Below are 16,392 nucleotides of genomic sequence, written 5' to 3'. Positions count from 1 at the left end.
CCTTCTCTGAATGTGCTCCAGCCCCTCAATGTCCTTCCTGAATTGAGGGCCCAGAACTGGGCACAGCACTCAAGGTGTGACCTCACCAGTGCCAAGTACAGGCGGACAATCACTGCCCTAGTCCTGATGGTAGAATCACAGAATGGTTTTGGTTGGAAGGGACCTTAAACTCATCTTGTTCCATCCCCCTGCCCTGGGTAGGGACACCTTCCACTAGACCAGGTTGCTCAGAGCCCCATCCAGCCTGGTCTCAGAGCTGTCCCCTCACATCTCGGTGGGCTCTGAGGGCACCGTCATTTTGAGGGCAAAACCAGAGTTGCTTGGGGGAGCAGCTCCCTCGCCTCAGCCCCATGACCGCCACTGCTGTGGTATCTGGGGTGCTTGGCCTCCTCTGCCCTCGGCCGCTGACTCACATCAGCCTATGAAGCCCTGAGTTGGCTCCAAAGATGTAAATTCACCCTGCGAGGAGCCTGAGGGTGCAGGAGTGACTCAGAGGGCAGAGGGAGCCTTGCTGGTTTGGCAGAACACCTGTGCCGGGATGTCCTGCAGCTGCCAGGGTGCTCGCTCCATTTGCACCCTGGTTTTCCATGGAGGCAGCAACGTATCTGGGAGAACGATCATCTCCTGGTTCACAAAGTGGGTGAGAAAGACAGAACACCCATGAGTACTGAATGGGTTGACATGAACAAAGTGGGTGCAGCTACCCCTTCTTCCCAGTAAAATCCCTAAATATATACCTATCACTTTCAGTTTCACTGTCTGTGTGTGCAGCCATCATCAGTCTGGGCTCAAACCAGGCTAAATGTTCTAACTTCGGCTGTAGTTGTGAGATAATAGAACCACAGAATGATTTGGGTTGGAAGGGACTTAAAGCTCATCCAGTTCTAACCCCCTGCCATGGGCAGGGACACCTTCCACTAGCCCAGGTTGCTCCAAGCCCCGTCCATCCTGACCTTGGACACTTCCAGGGGTGGGGCAGCCACAGCTTCTCTGGGTAACCTGTACAAGGGCCTCACCACCCTCACAGGGAAGACTTTCTTCCTAATATCACTATCCTACACTTCACTGATACATGGAGGGCCGTGTAGAATCATCTAGAGCTTCTGTGAGCACACCCATCACACACAGCCATGTCCAAGGAGAGCAGCTGGCTTAGCATGGTTATATTAGCTCCTCATCCCAAATCTCAAGTACAGACAGGACCAGAGCTCTGGAATTTCCAGTTACGTGTATGCTTCAGGAATTTTGTTCATAGAAAATGTGTTTTAAAGATGTCCCACAAAGGAAGATGAATAAGTTGCTATTTTCTTCCTGCTTGATTGTTGCCATTTAAGGTCATGAATTACATTAGGGGTTAATTGGGGGTTTCACTTAGAAATAGCAAGTGCCTCAAGTCTTGATTATGTATTTGCTTCTAGGCCTATGAGAGAGGTCTGGAATCAAAGAGGAAAACCTCAACCTTTAGATGAGGGAGAACCTCAGTAAGAGGATATGTACCTGCTTTGTTTGTCATGTGTTTCACTTAAATAAAAGGTAATGACAAGTTAAATCTGGAGGCCCTTCAGTCAAGACCAACTTGTTTGACATCTGGGAAAAATACCAACCTACCGTATTTGCAGTCATCAGGGAAAGCAGAGACCAGGGTGGAGGAGAGCTGCATTTCCAATGCAAATGGTAAATAAAATCATCAGGGAGTCCCAAAGGCAGAGTAAAGGCCCTGCCCAGAGAGCCAGGGCGGCTGGAGCAGCTGGAATTAGGAGTAGCCACAGGTTCCCTCCAGCCCTGGGGCATACATGGAGCAGACAGCAGCTGACAACCCCAAATAAGAACTGGGAACAGAGAGGTGTAAGGATCTCCTGAGGAGAAACCAGGCTTTGTAAGAGGAGTTGCATTTGAACTTGTGATCCACCAAATAATTGAACAGGGTACTGGTGCAGATAAGACATGGAGGTTGAACATGAGGAGGTAGCAGGTGATAAAGGAGGAAGGAAATGAACAACTACACTGAACTCTGGCATCTCTCTTGATGGTCCTGGGAGGTGGCCAGACAGAGTGAGGAGAAACCCTCCCTGCTGTGCCTCATTTCAGGAATGCTCTTCTCCATGTGGGCACCTGGGAGCCTGCTGCGAGGTTGGGTTCTGTTCAGGGCTGGGCCATCTCAGGGCAAGCTTTGGTCATCTTACAACTAATACAAGTTTTCTCAAGGAAGGCAGGCACATACCATGCTGTCCCAGTCCAGGTAGGCAAACAAATTAATACCAGTGTCAAGATATTTTGCTCTGTATAAAGCAAAATCTCTTAACTGTTCAAGGCCAGACTGACCTGGGGATTTTATATTTTTACCTCTGAAAAGTCTTGCTTCAGTTCTCTCCTCTGATTCCTAAGACTGATACAACCTGGACATATTTTTGACAGCGTGACTAAAGCCCAGCTGGACTGCAGCAGCCAGAACACTTGGTATGCTTGGGTGGAGTGCTAGCTCCACTGCTGGAAGTGATTCTCAATCCTTGATACAGTTTAATACTGTAAGGCCTGCTAAAGTGGATTACAGATGGGTATAATGCAAGTCAGGGCAGGCTCCAGGTCAGCAATCCTGCAAGGAACAACTTGAGAGACCAGGACTGCTCCTGCCCCAGGCACAGCCCGTACCACAGTCCCATCCCTGACCTGGTACCTCAGAAAGGCCATTTTCTGAAGGTGACGTTTTGCACCTTCTGAGGGGACTTCTACAAGGAGGCCAGTGTAGTTTGAATGCTCTGGGATTTCCTGGGACTTTTGCACGCAGCCAGCTGGCACCTATTCTAGAGGAGCACATGCTCACTAACAAGAGAACAGGACCCTCCCCGTTCAGGGACCGTTTCTGGTCAACTGTCCCTGACACAGCTGAGAGACAATGAGGCCCTTCAGGGCTAAATCCTGAGAGCTGCAACCATCTCCTTTGCCAAGGACATCACTAATTCCCGGCGGTGGCTTGATTCCATAAGCAGCTCAGTGAGGTGACTTTCCAGGTCACCAGCTAATTGCAGGTGAAGTGCCAGTGACTGTCTCCAGCAGGATCGAAAGTTGGGAGCTCTGAGGGAAGGAAGGACATAAAACGTGTTTGCTCAGCTCCCTTGAGCTGAGCCATCACTCCTGGGGCAGCTACAGGGAGGCAGGAAAGGGCTGGGTGGCTTGCAAGGATCTACAGCCGAGTCCCGCCGTCTCTGCAGCCTGAGGAATCCTGGAGTGTCATCATGGCTGAGCCAGACAGGGGGACGCGCTCAGGCCGGCCCGTGGGTGGACTTATTAAATCTCCTGGTCTCCCCACAACCCCTGGCTATTTTTGTGCTGGAGAGGAGGAGGAGGTAGCCAGGGCACTGATTATTCCCTACACGTCTTCTCCTTTGAGTCTAGCATGGCTAGAGCCGGGCCATGGCTAAACCAACTCCTCTGCTGCCCTTCCTGACAGGCCTCTTGGCATTTCCCCATCTCTGTGAAACAGCAAAAGGCGAATTGAAACTTGATGACAGAGAAACTACAGTTTAAAAAATCCCCCTCTTCCAGCGCCTGATGTTCCTGAGAGGAAATCACTTGGGGCTCTCCCCTGCTTGCTGGAGTCGGGAGCAGTGAGTAATGCTCCAGTGGTCCCTGCCCGGCACCACATTCTTTTCTCCAGCATGTAATGGCCCAGAGGAGGGATAAACAGAGCCTTGGCCTCATGCTGGAGAGGCATTGGGAAGGGCTGTGGAAGGCTTGGCCTCATTTTACTGGGGAGCTGGTTGCCCAAAACAGCAAGTGAAATGGGAAGAAGGGAGAAAAAGCCCTGCAAAGTGTTAACTAATAGCAAACCTCAGCTGGCTCTGGAGCAGAAAAATCATCCTGGCTGCCCTGCATCCAACAGCTCTACACCAGCCCAGCGCTCACCCTCTCCCTGTGCTCACATCTCTGCCCACCTGAACTGCTCTCGGCCCCCAGCATTTTGTTGCTCTATAGTTTCTCATCGCCATCATCATCTCTTCTGTTCTTTGTGTCTCAACACATTTTCCCACAGTGATCAGTGACCATTTCAGACAGGGCTGAAGAAAGGCACCCCATTTCCCTATTACTGTCATCTTGTCTTGCCTCCTGGCCTTTTTCCTGCCCCGCTCCTACCAGCTCCCTCCCCAGGAGCTGCCATTGCCTCCTCCTCACCCCATTTCGCCAAGACCTCAGGTTATAAGCCCAGTTTGGGCCTTGCTCCAACCTGTTTTACCTTCTCTGTTGCTAACTGGTGCTTCCAGTAATTTGTCAGCTCAGCCCAGTGTCTGTACCTCCAGCCCTGCCAGGCTCCCACTGCACCCAGGAGGGATGCTGGGGAGATGAAGGGCAGAAACCAGCAGGTCCACCCTGAGTATAGCATGAGACCAGAGCAGGAGGAGCAGGCCAGGTAGAGAACTAAAGAGACACTGGAGCCTGTTCCCTGCCTTTCATCTGCTGGAAGCATGACACAATCACAGCCATTAGCTCTTCAAAGGCAGGCAGGCTGGTGGAGCCTTGGGAAGCCAGCACATCTGAGAGCAACGCTCCCAGGTCTGGTCTGCCCGAGTTGGCAATGCAGTGTCACCTGGCTCAGCTCTCCCTGGTCCTGATCCAGCAGCCTCAATCCTGTTTCCTTTTCACAGCAGTGGCTCCAGTCCTAGGGACTCCTGGACTTTGCTATATCCAACAGGGTCTCATCTCCCAGCACAGCTTTGAGAGGGTACCCCCGTTCAGCCCCTCCCTTCCATGAAGCCAGAGTCTGAAGTTGATCGAACAAGGCTGAAGCACCACAAAGGGTTCAGAAGCCCAAAAGATGGGGTCAGAGCCAAGAATCCGTGCAAACCTTTCTGGGAAAGGTTGGGCTGGAGGCAGGTACCTGCACTGCCCTCAGCAAGTTCTGGAGTTGTAGGTGTCACTCACCCTGCCAGAACTTCCTCCCTCCTCCCTGCACTTTTTCCCAGCCCCACCCATGTAACACCCCAGTGGCCCCACTCTCTGAAGTCAAATTTTTTCCACTTCACAGGAGACTTTCTCTTGCTCTCACCTGAAAGCTGCTCCACCTAGCCAGCAGCGTGCAAGAGCACGAGTCTCCCAGCCTGAACCCAGGCTTCCCCTCCCGGGGCAAACCAGCAGGACAGACAAGCTTTGACACCTGGAGCAGGGAGAAGATGGGATACTGCCCCACATGAGGCTGCAGACTACTCAAAGGAGCCTTGGCTGAGGGACAAGGCAGCTGCTCTGGCACAGTTATAGCATGCCCCACACACCACTTGCTTCCATCGGTCGAAAGCTAGACATACAAGTGAGGAGACACACACAGAGCAGCATTTAGGAAGGTGCAGCTGGATCCCCACTAAATCCAGCTCTTCCGACAGCTCCGTTACACACACTGTCAGTATCTGGAAAGCTCCAGCCCAAGGCAGCCGTGGAGACCCACAGGTTTGGCATGTTCAGCTCTACCCCCACCCCCATATCACCGAGAGCCACCTGCCTCATGCCCTGCAGCACCAGCATCCCCCCAGCCCAGATAGCAGAGCTGTGCAGGCCTGGCAGGGCAAGATCAGAGTAAGGAGCAACTGTCAAGAAATGGCATGAAAAGAAAATGAACAACCAACACCAGTCAAGCCTCTATGGTGTGCACTTTTATTTGAACTGGTCTTAAGTCAGTGTACAGGTAGCCCCTCCCTCCCCCACATACCGGCCCTTCTCGGCCCTGTGGGGGGACTGTAAAGCCTTCATTCCCATCTATCACCGGGGAACACAGCCTGCTTGCTTGACAAATCAAAGAGAAAAAGGATCAAGTGTGTTTTGTTTTTAAGGCGGAAAGATACAAAAAGACACTTGTTGGGTTACATAATTTACAGACAAGCAATTATAACCTAACACCAGTAACTGGCATCGGCTCCCTCCGAGCTGGGCTGTTGCCTTCACAGAGGCGAGTAACTTCCTGTAACAATGCATTATAACAATATTTGGAATGACTATTAAAAAAAGAAACAAATGTACAATCAAAGTCCTCAGATGCATTGTAGAACTTTGGGGGCGTTCGCTCCAACATGTTTTGTTTTTAAGACTGCTGCTGACACCTTCACCGTTCCAGTTTTTTAATCCTGAGTCAAGCGCCAAAAAAAAAACAAATAAAGCCATGCCAATCTCGTCTTGTTTTATGCGCATTTATGGGTTTTGTTTCATCACAAGGGTGTGGGTGTTGGTAACAGTCCGGTTTAGAAGCATTTGCGGTGGACAATGGAGGGTCCGGATTCATCGTACTCCTGCTTGCTGATCCACATCTGCTGGAAGGTGGACAGGGAGGCCAGGATGGAGCCTCCGATCCAGACAGAGTATTTGCGCTCAGGTGGGGCAATGATCTGCAGGGAAGAGGAGGAGCCAGTCAGACACAGCATCACACTACACTTACAGCCCACGCACAGCCCTGCAAGGCAGAGCTGCCTAACTCCCTTATCTAGCCGTGGCAAAGATACTATGAAGTCCAAACAGGATCAAGACACAATCTCACATCCCCACCTCCCTCCTTTGCAGCCAGTCTTTATACTAATCCCATTATTCATATGGTTGGGTGAGTGCCATCCTGTCCAGACCCAAGGCCATTAAGGCTGCACCAGACACAGACACTTCCTATCTTTTCTAGCAGGAATTTAGCTTATCCCCCTGCACCCACTCTGTTTCAGCCTAGCAGGGGTGCTGAGATGTTCCCACAACTCCATCCTACCTTGATTTTCATTGTGCTGGGTGCCAGGGCTGTGATCTCCTTCTGCATCCTGTCAGCAATGCCAGGGTACATTGTGGTACCACCAGACAGCACCGTGTTGGCATAGAGGTCCTTACGGATATCCACATCGCATTTCATGATGGAGTTGAAGGTAGTTTCATGGATACCACAGGACTCCATACCTGTGAGGAAAAAGCAGTCTCAAGTCAGCAAGGGCTAAGACACAGCCAAGGAAGCCTGAGAAGTTACTATGGGCAACCAGGGGACCAGCAGCTCCACCAGCAGGAAGGCGCTACAGAGCCATGGCTCCTGCTCAATTCTCCCAAATCCCTTCAACAGCTGTAGGCTGTGTGGGAAGTGAGGCTGACTGGTGGGACAGCATAAACCTTGCTAAAGACAAGCAGTAATATGGTACCTCACTGCCATGGTCTCCAGGTCACCCTTCACATAAGGAACACTGGGAGGCACAAGGTATATCCTACAGGAGTTGGACTTACCCAAGAAAGATGGCTGGAAGAGGGCCTCAGGGCACCTGAACCTCTCATTGCCAATGGTGATGACCTGGCCATCAGGGAGTTCATAGCTCTTCTCCAGGGAAGAGCTAGAGGCAGCTGTGGCCATCTCCTGCTCAAAATCCAGGGCGACATAGCACAGCTTCTCCTTGATGTCACGCACAATTTCTCTCTCGGCTGTGGTGGTGAAGCTGTAGCCTCTCTCTGTCAAGATCTTCATGAGGTAGTCCGTCAGGTCACGGCCAGCCAGATCCAGACGGAGGATGGCATGGGGGAGGGCATAGCCTTCATAGATGGGCACAGTGTGGGTAACACCATCACCAGAGTCCATCACAATACCAGTGGTACGACCAGAGGCATACAGGGACAACACAGCCTGGATGGCTACATACATGGCTGGGGTGTTGAAGGTCTCGAACATGATCTAGGGAAAGAAAAGAAGGGGTTGAGCCAACAGCAAAAAAACCCCCCCACAGTTCTTGCTACAAGTCTATACCAAGTCCATGCAAGTGGTTTTACTTTTGCCCCTAGATAAGAGAGATCTCTCCACTCCCCCTCAAAGTCCATGCTTATCTCACCTGTTCCCCACCCACACCTGCCAGGTCAGAGCCTGAGCAGGGACACCACCACCAGAGCCATCTCTATTGCCACAGCAAGGAACAAAACAAATGCCAAGTAAACTACAGTACAGTCACTCAAGGCTGTAAATGGATTAGTGTGCCTAGTCAGAAACAGCAGTTAGACAAGTTGCTAGTTCAGTCTCAGAGAAAGCCAGCTTAGAAGAGCAAACAAAACCTGTCAAGGTCCAGCAAAGAGGAGACTCAGGTCAGGAAAGGAAAACCCTGTGAAGATGGCAAAAAGGGAGAATAGTGGTGAAGGAGGAGAGAGGACAACATGGAAGAGGAGAGCTGGCCTGCAGCAACATCTGCTGTAGCTCCAAGCTCCAGAGTTCTACATACCTGTGTCATCTTCTCTCTGTTGGCTTTGGGGTTCAGGGGAGCCTCTGTGAGCAGCACGGGGTGCTCCTCGGGGGCTACTCTCAGCTCATTGTAGAAAGTGTGGTGCCAGATCTTCTCCATGTCATCCCAGTTGGTGACAATACCGTGTTCAATGGGGTACTTCAGGGTCAGGATACCTCTTTTGCTCTGGGCTTCGTCACCAACGTAGCTGTCTTTCTGGCCCATACCAACCATCACACCCTGCACGACAAAGAAGATGCATTAAATACAGCTGAAGGATGAGCCCAACTGGGTGGATAATCTGCTTTTCCTAAAGCTAAGTCTCCAATTACTGTCCCTATTCTATCAGGAAAGGCATTTGGCCAGCTGCTCCAACACACACTGCACAAAGGCTCTGCAGGAGGCTGCACTCCCCACCAGCTGTGCTGCAGTGCAGAAGCCTCTAATGGTATAAAACCAAATAGAAGGGCTTCTTGCTCTTGTGGAAGGCAACCACTTCCACCAAAACCTGCTCATTTTTGTCGGGTAACAGGCAACCCAGCCACCTACCTGATGTCTGGGGCGACCCACGATGGATGGGAAGACAGCACGGGGGGCATCGTCCCCGGCGAAACCGGCCTTGCACATACCGGAACCATTGTCAACAACGAGCGCGGCAATATCATCATCCATGGCTGGCTGCAGGAGGAGAGGAAAGCAGGAGACGTGAGCATCCTCGGTCACACACCGAGCCCCGTCCCCATGGCTGCGGGCGGGAAGCGAAGGCGATGGCGGGAAGCGAAGACGATGCCGCCAAGGCCTTCCCCACCCATTTCCTTCCTGCCGGCGCAGCTCCGCTTCGCTCGGCGCCCGCTAGAGGGGGCGACGCCTCCCAGATTTCGGCGCTGCGCGGATTTGGGACAAAGGAAGTCCCTGCGCCCTCTCGCATTATTACCATAAAAGGCAATGGATGGAGCACCGAGCCTCTCCCGCTACCGGCTTTCGGGGGGGATGGCGGCGGCCACACCCCGGGTGTGGCTGCCACACCCCAGCGCCCGCCGTGTGCCCGACAGCGGGACTCGACGCCTCCGCGCAGCGCCGGGGGTCACGCCCGATGCTCGCCCCAGCACCCCGCTGTGTGCCAGCCAGTGAGGTTTAACACCTCCGTGCAGACCCGGGGGTCACTCAGTGCTTTTACCACTGCCTCGCCGTGTGCCAGGCACAGGCAGTGAGGTTTGACGCCCCCGCACAGCCCCGGGGGTCACGCCCTGTGCTCATCCCAGCACCCCACCCTGTGCCAACCGGCGGGGCTCGACACCTCCACCCAGCCCCGGGGGTCACACGGTGCTCGTCCCGGTGCCCCACCGTGCGTCAGGCACAGCCAGCGGGGCTCGATGTCCCTGCACAGACCCGGGGGTCACACGCGGCGCTGCCCTGGCAGCCCCCAAAGCCTCAACACGCCACTAATAAGGAACTGCAGCAGGACAAACGCCGGCCACCACGCCCAGCCCACCAGCCAAGCGTGACCGGGGCTCTGCCCCATCAACCGGCGGCACCACAGGCGGGATTAGCGCCGGGGAGCCAGAGTCTTATGCAATTGCCGCCCGCCCAGGCTCAGCCCCGGCGGCTTCGGCCGCGCCGTTGTAATCCGGTGTCGGGGGGCGGCGGCAGCTGCCGCACATGTGCCGCCCCGCACGGGCAGCCTGGGAAGTGTAGTCGGTGCCGGAGCAGGTACCCTGCCCGCACCACGGCTCCGGGCACACCGGGGGGGGAATCCTCCTGCGCCTCCCAACCCCGCATTGTTCCGATCCACGGCCTCGCCCCGCACAGGGGCTGCCACCACCACCCCCCTTCCCTACAAGCAGCAGCCACTGGGGCTGCCCGCATGTGCGGGCTGGGGGAGCCGCGCCCCTCCCCACCGGGGACAACGCCCCCGGCTCCCGAGCCCCCCGCTGGCGGCTCCCGGAGCAGACAAAGCCCCGCACCCCGCGTCCTCCCCGCCGCTGGCGGGACACGACAGCCGAGCCACCCGCTCCCCCCGGCCCCACGAGCAATCCTCTTACAGCGCGGATTAGCCCCACGGGCGGCAGGGGCGCGACCCCCCCGCGAGCATCGCACCCCGAACAAACGTTAAACTGCGAACTGCGCCCATAGCCCTTAGAATACGGCAGCGCGCTGCGGGGCCGCCACCCCGCACAGCGCACAAAGGGCGCGCCGCTGTCCCGACAGCCCCGATCACACCGATAATAACAACAACAATATCGAGTTATTACTGATCTCGTTGCTGCTCTACCCACGCTGCGGCGGTGCCGCTCTCACCTTTGTGGAGTGGTGCGGTCGGAGCCGGGGCGGGCGCGAGGCGGCGGCGGGAGCGGGGCGCGCGCGCGGTGAGGGCAGGCACAGCTCGCGGCGGCTCCCGCCCGCCGCCCGCGCGCGCCTTATATCCGGGCCGCGGCCGCCGCCGCCTCGCCATAAAAGGAAACTTTCGGAGAGCGCCGCTCCCATTGGTCCCGGTCCGGTCACGCCCCCCGCGCCCCGCCCCGCCCCCGCCGCGCGCGCCCGGCAGCGCCCCCCGCCCCGCCATGAGGGGAAACATCGGGGGGAGGGGGAGCCGAGGCGAATTGGGGTGGGGGGCGCAGCCCCTCGGGTGTCGCCGTGATGGTTTGGGAACGGGGCTGTTGTCTCGTGCTCGCCCCCGCGCTCGCCCCGCTCCGCGGTTCGCGCTGCTCCGGTGCCCCCGTACAGCCCCCCCCCCCCACCTCAGCCCTCGCACAAAGCCCCGCGGGTGGGGGGGGATCCCGGCCCGTTCGCCCCCCCGGGCTGTGTGGGAGCGGGGAGTTTGCAGCCCCCCGGGAGGGATGGGGGTACCCCGGCGTGCAGGTGTGGGGCAGGACCCGGGGGTGCTGCCTGTCCCTGCCCGCAGCGCTGCCCGCGCGGGGCACGTGGAGTGCCCGTCACCTGCACCCCCTGGGTCGGGGAGGCACCGGTGACCCCGGCCCGGAGTGGGACGCGGGGCCAAGTTCACTGCTGATGTCAGCAGGGCACGGCTCCTGCCAGGCCCTCGGCCCTTGGACCCACCCGGGCAACCGAGAGCGCCGCCGACGCCACCGGGCACCAGTAAAGGCCGTGTGCCTGTGGTGGCACCTGGGAGAAGGGAACGCTCCACCAGCTCTGGCTTGGGCATCAAGTCAAGCAGAGGGCCCTGGTCCCTGCTCCTCATCCTGCCCCACACTGGCAGGGGACACCGTGGAAGCAGTGGTTTCGTCAGATTTGGGCAATATTTGTTTTGTCCTCTGATTCAAACCTTGCAGGAGTGGGAAACGTGGCTGCTCTGGCCCAGGCTGCCTTTCTGCAATTCCCTCCTTGACTGTGACCATCCAATATTGGTTGGGGAAAAAGGTGAGGGCAGTGGCCGTGGAACAGCAGGCGGCAGCGACCAGAGGGCTTTGCGTCTCCAGAGTGTTGTGCGAACACAGGCTGATTAATCAAGTTAATTAAGCAGCCCTGTAAGTAAAGTAGCAGCAGCCACTCGCAATCTGTTGCCGGTTGGAAGCGCGCAGACTTCAGCATGGGGACCTTGGATGTGTAATCTCAGCCGTCTGAAAACAGCATGACAGGGAAGAAAAATAAAATTCTCAAGGAAAAAAAAAAGCTAAAAGTGCCTGTTCTTCAGAGGACACCCCTCGTCCAGCATCATGAACGGGGAGCCAGCCCTGCCATCAGGGTCTGGCAGCTCACGCCAGCAAGCTCTTTGTCACCAGGCAGCTGCAGAGATCACAGTGAGGGGATGAGGATGGGGCTCCCTCCCCAAACTGCTAGTGTGGGGTCTGGCTGAGGGGCGACCTAGGCATTATTCCCCCCCTTCATTGCTCCCTGCTGTGGGACAAACAAAGGACAGCAGCAGGAGGAACCTGCAAAAGCCTGTTCAGATAGAGATTTGTAATTACCTGGGGGGATGGGAGGTGATGAGACACTGGGCATGGATAGAAACACTAGAGCAGTCCTTTTCCTTTGGATGGCATCCCCTTCCCCAGGAGCACCTTGTCCTGGTGAAGGTGCCCCAAATCCCAGCACCACGGCTGCTCAAGGATGGGTGCTTTGGAGGGGATGGTGTGGAGAGACAGGACACCTGCAGGCTCTTCTGGGCCACTCCAGGGACATGCCTCATCCCTCAGGGCAGAGGTGGCCGTGGTGATGGAGCAAAGATACCCCGGCACACAGGGACTGTCCCCATGGGAAACCTCAGTGCAAGGGGACCCAGCCAGGGCTTCCTGCATGGCCGTGCCAGAGCAGAGCTGCCTTTGCCCAGTCATTTCTCTGCCACCTCGGGTGCCTGGTGCAAAATCCCTGTATCGCAGCTTCCCTTGCAGTAAAATGGGAGTCATCGCTGTTAATTACCTACCTCACGGGGAATTAATTAATGTTTGCGCTCCACTTAGAAAAGACTGATTATTAATTAGAAGATTATATGTCAAATAAGGGGAGCCACAAGGCATGGGTAGAGCTGATGGCCCTTGAGGGTGTGAACTGTGGTCCATGAACGTGCTGATGAAGTGGGGAAAAGTCCGACAACAGCATCGGGGGGGTGGGTTTGGGGTGGAGAACATCAGCAGGAGGTCAGGGCCAAGTGTGGAGACCACCAGGGCCCATGGGGGTCTTGGTCAGCTGGATGGGACGGGCATCAGAAGGATGGGATGCTGTGCTCCACTGCACCCTGGTGAGCCAGTTGGGTGGAGCCGGGCTGGGGAGCCGCAGTACGAGACAGCCCATTAGGCAGGGAGGGAAGTGCTGGGCAATTAGAGTCTCTTGATTATCAGACTGAATCAGAAAGCAATCAATCCACCAGCATCCGGAGGGCAGCAGCACTGGACCCACGTCTCCTGGCTTTAGGGGTGGTGAGCACTGGCCTCGGTGGGGACAGCAGGATGTGGCCTCCAGCACACAGCCAGTGCCACGGCTTCCTCCCAGACTGAAGACATTTGGCAGTGAAGCCACCAGCCAGTCACTGTGTTCACCACCCAGATCACACACGGTGTGGTGGACCAGGCCAACTCCCTGGCCATGGCTGGGGCTCCCCTCCCATCCCTCCTGGGGTGTTGCAAAACCTGAAAGGAGAAAAGAGGAACTATGCAAAGAGCTTCCCAGCCATTGTGTTACCCTTGGGCAGACATCACTGGCTCCCAAGATTCCCTGTTTTGCTTCACTTCTTCCTGCTTGTCCTTGGTGCTTGGCTCGCACCGACTCTGGACAAAACTATCCAGGGGAGGATCCTCCTGCCCTTCGCTAGCTGATACAGCCGTGCTTGAATTACTGCACTTGTGGGACAACATGTGAGCTCTGCTTTCCACTCGCTTCTTCCAGCCCTTCCCCTAGAGCAGAAGCCCTTTGCCCATGCAGGAATGGCATGTGCCACACTTTTGGGGAGAGGAGAGTCTAAGTGAGAAAATAATCCTGGCAGTTTTTGGAGTTGGCTTGGATTTCTGCACATCCCCTTCAGTGCCAGCTCCTCATTTACTAACCCTGCCATGCGCTCGGGCCTCCCTTCTCTCCCTCCTGCTATTGTGAATGAGAAGAGAGGTGGAAACTCCTGAATCCACCCCAGTCGCTTTAAATCACCCTCACACAAAAATCATGGAGGTTTTTTGGAGCACTGCCTTTCCCTTCCCTTCCCGTTCCCCAAGGGGAAGAAGGAAAGATGCTGACCACATCCCCAGTTTCACAGACACAGGGACCATCTCAGCACCTTCCTCTTTCAGTTTTCTCCTTGCAGCATCAGCTGTAACGGGAATTTGCACAAGCTAAAATCTAAGCAGGAACCCTGGGCCCATCTCCCCCTTTGGAGATGTTTGGGGGCCTCTCTGCAGCCCCCACCTCTCCCTTTATGGGAACATATTCAGCATTAAAACCTGAAGCAAAACAGCCCCTGACATTTTCCTGGCTCGTTGCGTTGCATCCCCGATGCCAGCTCATCCCTGAGGAGCTGCAGACTCTCCTCTCCCCCTTTAAGCATCACTCTCCTCTCTCATACATCCCTCCCTAAGGTTCCTGCTCCTTTGTATTGATCCTCGAGCTCTCTCCGATCTATCAGTGCCTTTATCAGAGAGAGACGACACCCTTTCCCTCCCCAGACCTCCATGTGCAAGAGCTGTTCTCCCCTGATCTGCTGCATCCGCATGGGTGGGCTAACGGTGCATCGAGCATCCCTCCCATCCACAAGGAAGGAAAATCATTACATTGTATCATGCTGGAAAACTGTATAAATTCACTCTTTTCCGTTTTCAAGGCACAGATGACCCGTGCCAGGTTTTGCTGAGGCTGTTGGAGAGGGCACAGCCCTGCCCAGGTAGCCGAGGTGATGGCAGGGGACACGTGCCTGGTTTTTACAGCCCGCTGTTCCTGATAACAGGACTTTGCTGGAGGGATTGAAGCCCTGAGCAGTGATTTTTCTCCACCCATTTTCCCAGCCCTGTCTGTCCTTGCTGCCTCCAGCCTCGTCTCTCCATGTCCCGTGCCTTCAATGCTGACCCCTGTGCCAACACTTCCAGATCCTGATGCTGACCCCAGGGTCCCCCAGCCCACACAAGCAGCAGGGCTTATTCCCAGCCTTTTAGGCAGCCAGGTCAGCATCCATCAGCTGGTTCCCCAGGCTGGGACCCTCTGCCCAGCTCCATCCTGGTGTCTTGCAGCTGTACCACCCTCCCCAGGCTGTGTTGGCTCGGCCAGAGCAGAGCGAAGCCCTCCCTTCCCCCACTGGTTAAATGTGCTGCCGGGGCTGTCTTGGTTGACCTTGATAGCAAGAGCCTGTGAGGCCCAAGCGTTGAATTGTTTTCAGCCCAAGGTCATTCCCCAGCACAGCACGATTACACCGGCACAGCAAGATCCTGGGGCGATGCCGGCCAGGCTCCCAGACTCAGCCTTCCCAGCCACCCTGGGCATCCCTGGAGTCCACCTCTTCCACAGCAATGGGACAGGTATAAGCTAAAGCCTATGCTGGAGCTTCCCTGAGGGACGGAGAGCAGTGGAGCAACCCTCCCCTCCAGCCAGGCCTGGCATCAACTTTGGGGGATATTTCCTCCAGCTGAAAAAAAACAAAACAAAACAAAACAAAACAAAAAAAAAACAGAAGCAGAAGAGAAAAAGCTGATTCTTCCTGGGTTTTTTCTGCAAGTCTCAGCCCTTTGGCCCAGCTCACCCCACTGGCATCATCACCTAAATGCCACTGAATGACCCCTCTTCCATGATGCAGCTCCAGGGAGGTCTTTCCCTAAAAGATGCTGCCTAGTGTTCGTCTCCCTGTCCTGGCAAAAGGCTCCCACAAGTGTTACACGGTGCTATGCCAAGCCATACGGTGCATTTTCAACTGCTGCTTAGTTACTTTGGGAATTGATTTTTTCTTGGTCTCTGATGATAAAGGCAGAGAAGCAGCTGGATGGAGTTTTCCGCTTGTACCATACCTAGGAAATGAAACAGATCCTGGGCTACCTGAGCACGCCGGGAAATTCGCTTTGATCTCTGCTGGGCTAACGGCACTTTCCATCTGGGGGCTTCAAGTCTTTGGCAGAGGTGACCTCTCCCACCTCGGAGAGGGAGGGAATAGTGCTGCCTAGTGCTGCTTTTGTTCTCCGTGTGAGAAACAGAGGTGCAGAGAGCACGGATGCTCATTGCCTCCTGTTCAGGGTGGCTCTCCCACCCCTGCCAAGTAATAGAAAGCACTTGTGACTGCAGGCAATTCTGGTTTGGGTTTGGGGCATAATCCCCATTTATCTCCAGCAGTGGGGTCACGGGGGTCTGAGATCACTGTGCTTTGATGCTGTGGGTGCACAGATGGGGACCCCCACCCCCAGCGACCCCAGAACTGCATCGGCTCCTCCTCCTGCAAGCACAGGGGCGCTCAGGGAACAGGCAGGCAAGACAGGGTTTGCTCATTCCTAGAAGGAGGGATGCAGGAGCTGCTCCATCCCTGCCCGGGCTGGCCCCCGGCTCTGTTTGCACAGCCGGAGCTGTGACGCAAGCGGCTCACCCCAGGCAGGGAGACGGCAGTGGAGGAGTGGGACCTGCTCTAGTCAATGCCCCAACCACTCCCCACCCTCCTTCGGGTTCAGATAAACCCTCAGGGGTGATACAGCCCTTACACAGCACTCAACCCTTTCACAGAGCCACCAGAACTGAAACCCAGTGGCCATCCATCTGCCCCCCACCTTGGGGAGCAGGTGCA

At 55.7% G+C, this 16,392-nt stretch overlaps 1 protein-coding gene across 1 annotated transcript; it reads right to left on the bottom strand.

The window, feature by feature from the left end:
- Nucleotides 1-5,617: 5,617 nt before the first annotated feature.
- ACTB (actin beta) lies at nt 5,618-10,587 on the bottom strand. Its single transcript, XM_027713229.1, has 6 exons — nt 10,497-10,587; nt 8,748-8,876; nt 8,199-8,438; nt 7,225-7,663; nt 6,728-6,909; nt 5,618-6,365 (listed from the first exon to the last, which is right to left on the bottom strand). Exons 2-6 carry the CDS (start codon nt 8,868-8,870, stop codon nt 6,222-6,224), a joined length of 1,128 nt encoding a protein of 375 aa, XP_027569030.1. The 5' UTR covers nt 8,871-8,876; nt 10,497-10,587; the 3' UTR covers nt 5,618-6,221.
- Between the last annotated feature and the right edge of the window lie 5,805 nt (nt 10,588-16,392).

The sequence above is a fragment of the Pipra filicauda genome, unplaced genomic scaffold, assembly GCF_003945595.2.
Source record: "Pipra filicauda isolate LSUMZ 115617 unplaced genomic scaffold, ASM394559v2 scaffold226_size1812527_pilon, whole genome shotgun sequence".
Taxonomy (NCBI): Eukaryota; Metazoa; Chordata; class Aves; order Passeriformes; family Pipridae; genus Pipra; species Pipra filicauda.
Note: the sequence above shows the minus strand (reverse complement) of the source record. Positions and strands in the feature narration are given on the sequence as shown.